This window comes from Cibotium barometz, chromosome 7, assembly GCF_041138505.1.
Source record: "Cibotium barometz isolate CiBa-2024 chromosome 7, ASM4113850v1, whole genome shotgun sequence".
NCBI classification, from domain to species: Eukaryota; Viridiplantae; Streptophyta; class Polypodiopsida; order Cyatheales; family Cibotiaceae; genus Cibotium; species Cibotium barometz.
This window is the reverse complement of record NC_141052.1, coordinates 11,649,410-11,664,206: the sequence shown is the minus strand read 5'-3', so window position 1 is coordinate 11,664,206 and position 14,797 is coordinate 11,649,410. Positions and strand designations below refer to the sequence as shown.

At 46.5% G+C, this 14,797-nt stretch overlaps 1 protein-coding gene across 1 annotated transcript in view; it reads left to right on the top strand.

The window, feature by feature from the left end:
- Positions 1 to 1,357: 1,357 nt before the first annotated feature.
- LOC147636681 (ADP-ribosylation factor-like) overlaps positions 1,358 to 14,797 on the top strand; it is a 64,905-nt gene continuing 51,465 nt past the window's right edge. The window contains exon 1 of the mRNA XM_086800153.1: positions 1,358 to 1,601. Coding sequence (XP_086656279.1) covers positions 1,545 to 1,601 — 57 coding nt within the window. The 5' untranslated portion in view covers positions 1,358 to 1,544. The remainder of the gene's footprint in view (positions 1,602 to 14,797) is intronic.

Sequence of the window (14,797 nt, the reverse complement as noted above, 5' to 3'; positions counted from 1 at the left end):
GTTGCTACTCGTTTCTTTTTACAATAAGTGCATAAAGTATTACAAAGGATAAACACAAGGAACATGGTCATATACCAAATTCTAGATGAAGAAAGGATGACCATAAAGAAAAAGGTAATAAGAATATTGACCGCTTTAGTTGTTTTTTTTTGGTGAGCTCTTATAACTAGCATGCGTGCACGCACACACACACACACACACACACACACACACACACACACACACACACACACACACGGAGGGAGAGAGAGAGAGAGAGAGAGAGAGAGAGAGAGAGAGAGAGAGAGAGAGAGAGAGAGAGAGAGGTATTAACATCAGTAGAATGCAACACGAGGGCATATACGACCAACGGTGGGACTTGAACTCGGGTGGATCATGGCCTTTATAAGGGCCCTCGCACTAGCCAATCAGAGAGAGAGAGAGAGAGAGAGAGAGAGAGAGAGAGAGAGAGAGAGAGAGAGAGAGAGAGAGAGAGAGAGAGAGAGAGAGAGAGAGAGGACTAGTGTTCTAGCATTAAAGTTGGGCACTCAACTTCTTCTCGAACCCATGGTTTTGTTGGCATCCATTGACCTTCCTTTCAAGGGTCCAATAATTAAAAGAGGAATGGCTATGCTTTTGTACATTATTGGGTGCAATTATAGGCATTTTCAATCTTTGTAATGCTACTACTAATCTCTTGGATATCTTGAGGTGTGTCCATGTTTGCTAACCTATCTTTCACAACTTGGAGTTTAAAGGTTTGGCTCATTTATAAACATCAAATCCTTCTTTGTGTTTATGAATCTTATATAAGAAAATGGTGAGGCAACTCTCCTACATTACTCTCAAGGACTACACCCATGAGACCACCTCCTAACTTGAAAAGGGCATTCTTTGGTGTCTCAACCTCATGTTTGTAAGATGCCTTGCTTTTTGTGCTCAAATTAGATTGCAAGGATTATGGAATCAAGGCCGGATATATAAATGAATAAATGGGGTTCATTAGTCTAGGGCCACATGAAAGGGTATGCTTGAGGTTATTAGCAACCGCCGTCAAAGGATTATCCTAAATAGGGGGCCACAATGAGTAAAAATTCATATTCACTTTCCAATATGGGAGCAGGTGGATTGGAAACCTCCCCTTAGGTGGATTGGAAACCTCCCCTTAGATGCGCTACCTCTAGGAGATTTCCTATGGAAAGTTGGTAAGCGGCCCTTGTGAATTAAGCTAATAATTGAGATGAGAAGACACCCTACCTTAAGACTAAAAGGATCGATGCGAGCGCACGTGCTCGCCCATCGCGTAAAGAATCCCCAACAGCTCCGAGGTCAATTGGAGACTTAAGAGTCCCTTGTCCCGGTATCAACTTTTGAAAAAAACTGCACTTTGGCTTCTCTCTTCGCACGCCCGCTATCATTGCCGTGCGCTCTCTCTCTCTCTCTCCCTCCCCCGCCCCCCACCGTCTGTTCTGTGCTGCAGCTCCCTTTCGTTGGGCTCCTGTTTTTGCAGACAAATCTTGGTGGCATGCTTGGCGAGTAACTTCGATTTGCCTCCCGCTCTCGCAATGGGACAAACCTTTCGCAAGCTTTTCGACAGTATTTTCGGCAACAAGGAGATGCGGGTATGTCTGTCTCTCTTCTTTGATGGGATTTTCTTGCAAACGAGTTCTACGCTGCGAAAGGGTGAAAAACGCAGTAGCAGGCGTTTCTGTAGATGCTCTTCAGGATGTGATTAATGCTGATTAATTCCTTAATTATGATGTGGTTTTTGCCTTGATGATGTGATCAAGGCCCCGATGATGTTATTGATGCCTGTCAATGCATAGCTTGAGCCTAGATGGACTGTGCACACCATTCTGCAGATCTAGCCATTTCCTGATAATCTTTTTGAGTGCAGAAGGACTTCTTCACGAGCTTCTTCATTGGGGATGCATATAGAGACTCATAGGTATCTCCACATATCACCCCAATGTGATGCAATTGAACGACAAACCCTTGTTCCAGAGGCCTTGAACTTGTGCTTGCCTGAATTCCGCTCCAATTCTCCATAGAGGGAGTGAACAAAATAATACCAGGCATGACAGTTGCTTGATGTGTTTGGTGACCCAGGAGAAATGCCAACTTGCACTTTCTAGTGAATTCTGCTTTCAGGCAGTAAATAAAAAAATCCAGATACCAACCATGTTCTCTTGATTTAAAAAAAGGGGGCCAAGAGGTTGGAAGCTGAAATGTCAGTTGGAGAGTTGCACAACACATGCCACCATTTGCATCTCAGCAAGTCGGCAAGCTCCATGTTCTCTCTGTTTCCGTGCCCTTAAGCAGCTGCTGGTTCTCTTCCAGCTCTTTCCTCATGTGAGTCACTTCGTATGTCAGGGCATTGGACTTTGGAGAGTATTCCAAACTGCCACAGCTTCAGACGTCTTACAGTGACAAAGATCTACAACATTACTCGGAATTACTTCATGAGTTCTTTAGTTAACATCAGTCACTTATATGACCCTGGATCTTATTTTAAGTGGGAGGGAATGCCACGATTTGTGACTAATCTCTCTTAATTACAACCTAATCATTGATTATTAGTGAAAGGGTAGCATTGAAAGGTCATAACTTGTCACAAGGGTTATTGTGAAAGGACACGTCTCATTCAAGAGGCACAAGTGTTCGTTTAAAGACATAACTCTTTGATCAAGGGCCACATCCTTGCATTCGGAATTCGACTCTTCACTTGTACCTCTTTGGGCCCTATTTAAGAAGGCCTTGTGTCTCAATGCAATCAACACAACTTTCTACCCTATTTGTCTTTACTTTCAGTATTAAGTCTCTAATCATGCCTTACAAAATATCCTTAGACTAAGAAGTCCTTACACTTTCACTCATTCCAAGACTCGTGTAAAGCAATCAGAAAACACACACAAGTAATACCTTTGGATGCCTCTGGATGAGGCTATCTAGGTACATGTGCTAAGCACACGGTGAAGCTTGCATACTAGTACTAGGATGCTCATGTTTTTCTGGCCACCTGAATCTTCAGGTGTTCCATGGAGATCTGCACTTTGCCCTGTCTGTGTTGAAGAAAACTGGCAGTACATGTGCAACCTGACACTACGCCAACACGTGCTGTTGAAACTGTGACCGCTCCCTATAGGAGGCCTACAGATCGGAAGACAATATACACATATTTAGAACACTTAATTTAACTGTTATTAAACTGGAAACAACATCAGCAACACAAATACTGGAAATACTGAAAATACAAATGACACTAGCATTGGGGCCGAAAAGGGCCGCCCCCCCCTCAATACTTTTTTGTATTTCTTGGAGTATTTATTTTTGTACAAGTGTCACGGGCCTGACAAGCCAGATTTCTCAACAAGGGAGTGAAAACAACCAAATAAAGCTGGTTCAAGTTGATGAAGTGGTGTTAGTCGGAGTAGCCCCAAATCATAGGCTCATTCCCACCTTCACTGGGCGGACACTTGCCTTTCACTGGTCTTTCGGCACCGTGCACCACCAGGCATGCCCGCACTAACGCAGGCCAAGGGGTACACCGTGGAGGGAACGTGGCCTAGTTCTCCCCAATGAGCTTTGCTCCCGAATTCCGTGGTGAGTCTAATCTTCACTGGCTCTGAGAAGCTCTGAGAGCGCGGTTAACAACACCACACAGGGAAATATACTAGCCACACCAGGAAGAATTTCCTGAACATGGTCAGCATATACATGCCATGCTCTTGCGGAAACTTGCTCGGGGGTTCCGAGCCTGGGAGGAGGTCAATCTTGTGATCCTCCGGTCTGGACGGGGGAAGCTGGGGAGGGAGACTGTCCCGAAGAAAAATCTTCTGGAACTTTTCATGGAGAACCGAGTACTTCTCGGAAGCACTGGCCACCGTCTGGGCTGTCTGGATGTAAATCATCGCACACTGTGTGCCTTTCCTGACTGCTCGCTTAGCCTGCAAGTGGCTTATGAGCGGAAAGTTTGGAATACCGGGCTCACACTTAATGGTCACCGGGGTGTTTGACACATTCCGATCAATCTAGAACGTGTGCTTGTCCCACTTGACATCAAGAAGAAACTTGTGAAACCACTGGATACCCAAAATTATGTCTGCCCTACAAGAGGGGCAACCATAAAGTCACGCACAAACTCTATGCCCTGAATGACTAACTTAGCACCTAGAGCTTCATACTTGACGCTCGTTGTCATACCTGTGCTAAAACCCTCAACCTGTTTGTCCACCGGAGTCAGCTCGAAACGGGCACGCCTAGCGGCCTCTTCCGTGATCACATCCTCCGTGCTGCCGCTGTCAAACAAGACAACGACTCTCTGGCCACCAATGTAGCCAAAGGACTTGAGCAATTCGTTGCGCTCATACTCCTGGTCATGGGCGCCCTTCTGCTTATCTTCGAGCTCCCGGCTAATAATTGCTCCAACTGAAGCACCGGGGGTTGAAGAACTAGGGGTAGCCGCTGGGATCTGTGGGGGAGCTGTGCTCACCACGGAAGCTGTGGAGGCGGCGGCGGCCTTTGGAGGCTTCTTCGGACAATCCCGAGAAGTATGTCCTTTTGTGTGACAAAAGTAACATCTACCCTCCTTCCTGTACTGAGAAAGCTCCTCAGCACTCAACTTGCCACCTGTCTTGCCTGCCTCCGCTTTTTGGTCTGGAGTAAGCTTAGACGCATTGTTCGAGTTCTTGGAGCCAGAGGCTCCTGGGCTATGTCTTGGGGAAGACCCCGTCTGGTTCTGGCTTTTGTCCCCCGAGGCGTTAGCCTTGGGAGAAGCCGGCTGGGAAGTCTTGGGCTTGCCACCATTGTGTTTCATTTCTGCACTCTGCGCAAGCGAGAGTGCGTCCTCAAAGGTGGCTGGCCTAAACATACGCACCTCCCATTGGATTTGCATGTCCAAGTCATACAAAAACTGCCCTTTCTTGTCTGCATCAGATAAGCCTAATTGTAGACACAAGGTCGAAATTCTATTGGCAAACTGAAGGACTGGTTGCGCATTCTGACGCGCACCCCTGAACTCGTCTTCGAGTCGCTCAAGGTAGTGGGGCGGTAAAAACCGCTGCTTAAGGTCACGGACGAACTCGTCCCACCCATAAGCTGCCATACCTGATCTGGTGTGGGCATGAGTCCACTGAGTCCACCAAGGAATGGCCTCACCTTCCAAATACCAACTGGCTAAGATCACTTTGTCAATATCTGATTTCCTAACTGCGGCAAAGTAAGCTTCAAATTGATGTAACCATGAATACAGAGTAGTGGGATCGAGTTTACCATTATACTTACTGAAATTCATTTTCTCGGGAAAATGATTCGAGGGCGCCGCCGGTGTCAATCTGGCGTCCAAAGCTCGGAGGTAACGCTCGTGTTCCACTCGTCGCATGGCTTCGTCTTCTCGTTGTCGAATCTCCAATGCACGCATCTGCATCTCAAGCAAGGAGCTTGGCTGCGGCTGTGACCCCTCGAGAGGGTCCCTGTGACGAGGATCTGGTATCTGGGGTACGGAAGGAGAGGGAGGAGGAGATGGAAAACGCGACGCTGGAGAGCGAGAACGCTCCTCCAGAGCCAAAATCCGCGCCTTCTGCTCATCCAACTTGGTTGTCTGGTCTGCGATTGCTCGCATCATCTGCTGGAACATGTCTTGTACACTCAAGCCGGGTGCCCTAGCTGGGCTGCCTGGTGCACTCTGGTCCCATGGTTCTGGTTCTCTCTCGTCGCCAAAGCTCGCCATAGCGGGAAAATTGAATTCCTTTCCGGAACGCAATCTGACCATCCACTATCTGTGTGGGAGACTTCCGGAGGCTTCCGGAGGCTAAAAACCAACCGTCCTTCGAGGGACAGGAGTCACTCCGAAAGGGGTAGTCCACCGGCGTCTAAAAACCAACCACACGAGCGAAAAAATTTTCTGGTTTTCTTTGCTGAATCTTTGTCCTTGAAGTGAGCTCTGATACCACTGTAATATGCGGAAGCTTCGGAGAAGGATCGGTACTTCAAAACTCAGAAAACAGCACTCTTTTTGCGACGGAATTAACGCACAAACTGAAAGACGATGTGCAAAAAAATAGAGAGAGAAGGGGGAGATGGAGAGGACACAGTATTGGGTCCCAATTACCCTCTGTAGGGCCCCCACCACGGATGGTGTATTTGCTTTATTAGAATGATGTAAATCTGAAACAAATACAAAGTACTTGACCTTTTCTTGGCTGGAAAACCTGCCCTTGACCTTCAGTCCTTCACCCCTTTGCTTTAGCAATGTTCTTGGCTGTCCTGGCCCTTGTTTGCTTGGAGCACTTGGTGAATTATGAGATGGATTCAATGAGATCTTGGCTGGGCTTTTATACCCCTCCCTTCATGCAGTCGGCTGGCTTCAGGGAGCTCCACGACTGAATTTAATTATTAAAGTGTTTTCACACTATGTTAAACACTGTCCAGCCTGCGCATGCTTCTGGGCAGCACCCTGGCTGCTGGGCATGCTGCGCAGAGGTGTGGGACAGCTCCCTACACCTGGCCGACTAGGTGGGTAGGGTACTAGACCTGGTCGGCTACCTGTCCAGCAGTAGTACAGCTGGCCGACAGCCCCTCCAGCCCATGCCTTGGCTGGTGGGCAAATCTTGGGTCCTCCTGGCCCCTTGGGGATGGTTCTACACCTCCCCCATGCCCAGACTAAGTATGCAAAATGCAAATCCTTGCTCTGGGGTAGCCCTATGGGCTGGCCCCATCTCTACATGCAAACCTACATGCCTACAGATGTCTGGCATCCAGTTGCAAACCAGATACACAGCACATCTGACATCATTCCAGAGGGAGACTCACAGCGCGGACTGGCACTGCTTCTTGTGCAGGACAATGCACACTTGACCTCGGACGACTGAGATGGATCCCTGGCTGACTCGTCCCGGACTGGGCTCACATGGGACCAGTTCACCATCCCAGGTCCTGCACCTTCTGTACAGAAATGTCTACGTGGCATCCAAGTGCGGGATGCACGTGACACATATTCATCAGCTGCAAAAATCTCATCCTTTGTACGAAGGATGGGTGGCAATACCACTTTGCCATAGATAATCTCAAAGGGAGCTTTTCCCGTGGAGGCATGGATCGTATTGTTGTAGGCAAACTCAACAAGTGGAAGATACTTCTCCCATGCAGTCTTTTGATCTGCCACATAACACTTTAATAAATCCAACACGGCTGAATTTGCAGCTTCACTTTGGCCATCCGTTTGGGGATGATAAGCTGATGAAAACTCAAGTTTAGTACCCATATTATCAAATAAAGCCCTCCAAAAGAGGCTTGTAGTCCTGGGATCTCTATCCCCAACAATGGATTTAGGCATACCATGATGCTTGAAAATATTAGCAAGAAAAAGCTTTACCATATGATCAGCTTTAATGGTTTTCTTGACGGGCAAGAAATGAGCTTGCTTGCTAAACCTGTCCACAATGGTCCGAATAGCATCATTCCCATGCTGGGATCTAGGCAAATCCATAATAAAATCCATAGTAATACTTTCCCAAGGTTGCGAGGGAATAGGCAATGGCTGAAGCAAACCTAGAGGTTTTTGCCTGTCAAATTTCACCTTTTGGCAAGTGATACATGCACGTACATAAGCCTCAATGTCTTTACGCATGCTTGGCCAAAAGAAATACCTCTGAATCATGCGTGTAGTAGGCATAATACCTCTATGACCAGCATAAGGTGGAGCATGACATTTGTCCATAACCTTTGAACGCAAATCCTTCACCACACATAGGCAATTATCCTTCATAAGATAACCCTCGTTGATAACTTAAGAGGCATGTGAATGACCAGCCATCAAATCAGTCCATATATGGCAAAAATCAGCATCCAAATGATACAATTCTCGCATAGCAGATAAGTCTCCATTAGAGGCCACTGAGACTGCAGCTCCATAAGGCCTCCTGGATAGTGCATCGGCCACCACATTTTTCTTTCCTGGAGTATGCACAATCTAAAAATGAAACATGGATAGAAAATTTGCCATTCTCATCTGCTTCTCTGAAAGCTTTGTTTGAGATAGAAAGTATCTCAAGCTTTGATGATCTGTCTTGACTACAAATTCAGCCCCAAGAAGGTAATGTTTCTATATCTTTAAGGCATGAATTACAGCCAAGAGCTCTTTCTCATAGATATCCATATGAAGCTCGGCTCATGCAAACGAGGGCTCTCGTATGCAACTGCATGCCCTTCTTGATTTAGGACAGCTCCTATACAATCACCACAAGCATCACATTCAACTACAAATGACTTGTGCAAGTCAGGAACAATCAGAATGGGTCCGCATATGATAGCATGCTTGAGTTGCAAGAAAGCATCCTGTTCCTTTGAAGTCCATTTGAAAGTGATTTTCTTCTTTGTGAGATCATGTAGAGGAGTGGCAATCATAGCGAAATGCCTTATGAAACGCATGTAATACGAACATAATCCCAGAAAACTACGTACTTGATGTACGTTTTGCAATTCGGGCCAATTCCGAATGGTCTCTATCTTTGCAGGATCCATTGTTACTCCATCTTTGGATACAATGTGTCCCAAATAATGAATCTCTGAAAGGAAGAACTCACTTTTCTTGGCATTAATGAAAAGTTTATGCTTCCGCAACTCTTCGAAGACTGTGACCAAATGAGTTCTGTGTTCCTCCTCATTCTTGGAGAAAACCAAGATATCATCAAAGAATACTCCTGTAAATTTGCGATGGGGTCGGAATATCCTATCCATCATACGATTAAACGTAGCAGGAGCATTGGTGAGACCAAAAGGCATTACCAAAAATTCATATAATCCGAAGGCTGTCCTGAATGCAGTTTTATGGACATCTTGTGGCACCACTTGTATCTGGTGATAACCACTCTTCGAATCAAGTCTGCTAAAACAAGCCGAACCATCAAGCTTATCCAAAATATCATCAATTCGCGGAATTGGGAATTTGTTCTTGATGGTAAGCTTGTTCAAAGCTCTATAGTCCACACACATACGGAAGGATCCGTCCTCCTTTTGAACAAGAAGCACAGGAGAGCAGTAAGGTGAGGAACTGGGCTGAACCAAACCTTTCTCTAAAAGCTCGTTTACCTGCTTCATGATCTCTTCTTGTTGTGCAGCACTCACTCGGTATGCGGGTTTGTTGGGTGGAGAACTACCTGGCACAAGATCTATACAATGATCTTCGGGCCTTTGGGGAGGTAATTCACCTGGCAATGAATCAACAAAACAGTCGTTGAATGCATGAAGAAAATTCAGCCTATCATTAGACATAGCATCCACATTTTGATGATTTGGTACAAGGCTATCACGAACAAAAACCAAGTACGCAGAAAGACTCTTTTTCATTGCTTTATTAATTTGGATGTGTGATACAAGTGGGATGGAATCCCCTTCTTTGCCAGCATCAATAAAATGCATGCGGCCTTTATGCATAAAAGAAATCATATTGGACTTGTAGTCTTTGCGGGGCTCAAGCCTATGGTGCCACGGCTTGCCCAACAATATATCACATCCATTTAGTGGAGCAACTAGGAAATGTTCATTATCAAGGTAGCCCTGGATATGGATACGCAACTTCCCTATCAAAGGGGCAACCTGCACCTCTTTACCAATAAATGCAGCTTCGGTTTCAATCTGAGGTCCCATGTTCTCAACCTCAATACCCAATGCAGCTGCCGTTTGCATAGAGATGAAGTTATCGGTTGCACAGTCATCAAACATTAATAAGGCGGGCTGATCCTTGATTTGCCCCCAAGCCTTGCAAACCATTCGCTCTTTTGCATCATGACTTGTATTTCCTTGCACATCAGGAACTGCATGTACATTAGCCTTGGTCTGCTTGTCCTTGTGCTTAGGTTTGCGGTCAGGGCATTGTCGAAACATGTGGTCTTTGCTACCACAAGAAAAGCATTTTCCATCCTTGGCATATTGCTCTCTTTGCTCCGGGGTTAAGCCGAATTTGTTCTTCTTTGGGCCCTGATCTTTAGATGTGGTATTTTCAGCTTTACCACCCTTGTGGGTCTCTCGGAAGTTCTTTTTAGGTGGCTGTCCACCCTTTTGCAGATTTGGGGTTGAACCTCCTTGATCCTGTTTAATCTTGAGCACCAATTGCTCCGTAGAGCAAGAGCAGAAGCTGTGAGCTGTTGCAAAGTATGTTTCGGGTGCAATTCAATGCCCGAACGATATGCTGGTTGCAGTCCAGAACAAAACTTCCTTTTTCTTTCATCCTCAGTGATTTGCATAAAGGGAGTTACTTCCAGCAACACTTTCCAGAATTTGTTAACATACTGTTGCACGCTTTCATTATCTCTTTGCTCTAGCCTGTCCCACTATTGAGTGAGAGTTTGCTCCGCATTTGGTGGCAAAAACTGAGCATAGAATCTATCCTTAAATTCCTTCCAGGTGTAAATGGGATCCTTGGTGATCTTTTCAATTATCCACCAATGAGTAGCGGTCTCTTTCAAAAACATGCTAGCATGGCGTACTTTTGACTTTTTAGTGAAGTCCTCATCGCTAAAAGCAATGTCGAACTGTGCCACAAATGCTAACATTTTAGAAGCATCATGTTCACCATGAAAAACATCAAATTTAACAGATTTGTCACCTGCTTTGAATTCCTTGAACTTTCTGGCATAGGCTCATGGTCTTCTCTTTTTCTTTTCCCCTTATCCAACGGGGCAGCCCTATCTGCATGGGCTCCATGGGCCGTCATAGAAGTTTCATGAGGCTCGGTGGCATGTGCTCCACGAACTTGAAACTCAGATACATGTGACTTACCTGCATATGGCAATGTCTCTCCATGAGACAATTCAGAAGGGAAAACTCTTACCCTTACCAAGAGATACATGTCTTGAATGCATGTGACTTTCATGCCCTCCGTGAGCACTAGCATACATATATCTGTCAGGCTTTGTGCCTTGTGGAGAAGATGCATGTCGAGAGGTGACTGTCACCTCTTCCTTTTGCATAAAAGATTTCAGCCTTTGAGATGCGGGATCTCCATGCTTCAAACGAGGTGGATTTCTGAATTTCAGCTCTCCGTCATCCCCCTCTTTGATATCACCTTTGCGGAGGAGGTAGGCAAGTGCCAACTCCCTTGGCTTCTTGCTCACTTCCCGTGCCATAGACTCAAAAGTTACATCTACCATTGCATCAGCCTTCCTAGCTTCAATGGCACTAAGCACATGGGGATCCTCATGCAAAAATTTTAACTCTTGCTCTTGAGCCTGCAGAAGTTTTCTCATATGTTCCATTTCAGCCCTCATTGCATCAGGCTCTTGTTCAAGCATAACTGTCTTTCCTGGAGACAGTTGACCCTTTGATTCACTATCATTAACCCTTTCAAGGGGCTTGTGCCTTCCTCGCAGAGCATCAGACCCACGAGAAGCACTAGATGGACCCCTCGAATTTGGAACTTCCAAAGGGTTGCCTTGGCTGTCCATTTGTGTTAAGTGTGCTAGAAGCGGGGTGTCAAGTACACAGGTTCGTTTCCCCACTAGGAAGAGGGAAACAACCTGGCTCTGATACCAATGAAACCGATCCCGTCAAGTGGGAAGACTCCGTTGGACACCCACACGCGTAATAGCACAACTTTAAAACCACAATTTGAAATGGACAACTTAATACAACTTGAATTGAAATGAAATGAAAAGATGGACACCAGCACTGGGGCCGGAACGGGCCGACCCCCCCTCAATATATGGTATATTTATTGGGAGTATTTAACAAATACAATGCTCCATGGGTTCCAAGAACCAGATGATGTCCATGCACATATGAATACAGTACCAAACAAATAGGCTCGAAGTCGACGTTTGAAGTAGATGCTTGAAGCAAAACGACCACTAGTGTGGTCCAATCTCTACGGTCCTGTGCTTTCACTGGACTCCGCGGAGAGCGCCTCACTGGTGTTCCGAGACCACGCACAAACACGCGCTCTCGTACTAACGCCTGGCTCTCCCGATCTCAGCACCTTTGGACCGAGGTTCTCCAATAGAGCTTGGACTACCCGGCACCGAACGGGTGTTGCTGTGGAGAGAGTCCCTTATCAGATTTATAACAAAATACTTTACTTAAATCTGAAAATTCACTTACTTGTGGATGGCAGATGGAAGTCCAATACCCATGTGTGCAGTTACTTGAGAGAAACACCAGATGTAACCTCTTGAAGAAGGAAGACGCCGCCTATGGAAAGGAGGCACGATCGCCTACCAAGGAGATTAGCCACCTGCTGTGTAGAACACAGCCACCTTCTTGTGGAGGAGGGAGATAGAGTAATAACCACCACTTTGAAGAGAAACCGCCTGGCTACAGAGTATAACCTGATGAACAGTAGGCGCCTGGCTGCTGTACACAGACACCTGGCTGCAGCCTGAAGAGAAGATGGCCTGATGGAGCACACACACAGTCGCCTGAGGGCAGGGTTTTGCTGGCTGGAAAACAGGCGCACAGCCACCTGCTGTGGCAGGCAGCGCAGCCTGTTGGGCTGCCTGTCTGGAGGCGCACAGCCACAGCCACCTGAAGGAGCATGCGTAGCCTGGGGAGGTGCAGCCGTCTGGTTGCTGCAAACAGTCGCCTAGCTTCAGCCTGAAGAAGAGATGGCGTGGAGAGAGAGCAGCCGACTGAGAGGAAACATGCGCAGCAGCAGTACAGAAGTCGCCTGGATGAGTATGCGCAGCAGTTCAACAGCCGCCTCAGAAAGCATGCGCAGAGATGGTCGCCGGTTCCTCCTTTTTCCACGAAGGGTGATGGCTTCTTTTTATAAAAATTAAAGTGGAGTTGAAACAAATAGATTAGGCTGGCTCCCCACGTTTGCATGTGGGTGGCCAGTTCCAAGGTGGGTTGGGTAGGTGACCCACCCACACACACACACTTTAAGTGGGGCTCCCCACCTTGGCCCCTAAGTGGGTGCCCACTTTTAAGTGGGTGTGAACATGTAACCTTATAAATCAAAAGGTTAGAAATAAAAGTATTAAACTAACATGTTCAATATACTTACCACTTGTTCACATGCACCAGAACTTGTCAGAAGACAGAGCAGACTTCACGACTCACTGGCAGGCGTCCCCGCTCAGTAAGTAACATGTCAAGTAGGCAAACACAAAAATACAAGTCATGCGAAAACAATTTCAAACATGCAGAACATGAGTGCATGTGCAAATAGTAACATGGACATATCTCCCGTTCATGGAACAAGTACAAAATATCTGTCGGCACAAAAACTGGCACGACGTAAAACATAAAAACCTGGTCTTCCTATGGAGTGACAGTCCCATAGGTAAGACACAGTTCCAGGCACGAGCCTCCCTATGGAGTGACAGTCCCATAGGTAAGACACGGCACAAATACTGGCTCTTCCATGGTGTGACAATCCACGTGCATGGGTTCTTTACCACGTGATGGCTGTCCCATGTATGCACTGTCATAGACTCTCTCAAGAGGCTTATGCCTTCCATGCAATGCATCGGAATCCCGTGAAGCACTTGATTGGCCCCTCGAATTCGGCACTTCCAATGGGTTGCCCTGGCTGTCCATTGAATTAAGTGTTCGTGCTTGCTTCCGATCTCAAAACTCCGTGTCTCCTCTTGAGAAAGAGAGACGACCGGGCTCTGATACCAATGTGATCGCTCCCTACAGGAGGCCTACAGATCGGAAGACAATATACACATATTTAGAACACTTAATTTAACTGTTATTAAACAATGGAAACAACATCAGCAACACAAATACTGGAAATATTGAAAATACAAATGACACCAGCACTAGGGCCAGAAAGGGCTGCACCCCCCCCCCCCCCTCAATACTTTTTTGTATTTCTTGGAGTATTTATTTTTGTACAAGTGTCACGGGCCTGACAGGCCAGATTTCTCCACACAAGGGAGTGAAAACAACCAAATAAAACTAGTTCAAGTCGATGAAGTGGTGTTGGTCGGAGTAGCCCCAAATCACAGGCTCATTCCCACCTTCACTGGGTGGACACCTGCCTTTCACTGGTCTTCTGGGACCGTGCACTAACAGGCACGCCCGTACTAACGTAGGCCAAGGGGCACACCGCGGAGGGAAAGTGGCCTGGTTCTCCCCGATGAGCTTTGCTCTTAAATTCCCTGGTGAGTCTAATCTTCACTGGCTCTCAGAAGCTCTGAGAGCGCGGTTAACAACACCACACAGGGAAATATACTAGCCACACCAGGAAGAATTTCCTGAACATGATCAGCATATACATGCCATGCTCCTGCACTATACAACTTAAAGCATTTTCTGAATTTAAATTAGCAAATTTCAGATTTATACAAATGAGAAAAAAAATATGAGAGCACCTGGTACGGTGAGTACAATTCAGATACAACCGGTACAATTTGTAGCAGGTACAATCAAGCACATTAGGTACTTCACACGTGTGCAGGTACAACCAACCAGGTACTATGCAGGTACTATGTAGGTAGCTGTACTTGCAGGAAGTACAGCAGGTACATATGGGCAGCTAGCAGGTACACGTGGGCAGCCAACAGTTGCAGGTATAGCAGGTACACAAGGGCAGCCAACAGGTACAGCAAGCGTGGGCAGCTTTAGGCGGGTACAACAGCCAGGTACAGTCGGGTACAACAACCAGGTACAGTCGGGTACAACAGCCAGGTACAGTCGTGGGCAGCAGGTGGATTCAGCTAGCTGGTACAAGCGTAGTACAGTCGGGTACAGCAGCAGCACATACCACACGCGATGGAGAGAAAAGACTGTAGGGGATGGAGAGAGAAAACCCACCAACCTCACACGTGGGCAGTTTCCAATAATGTTCCATGCAAAAGCCTTATCAAAGGTTATA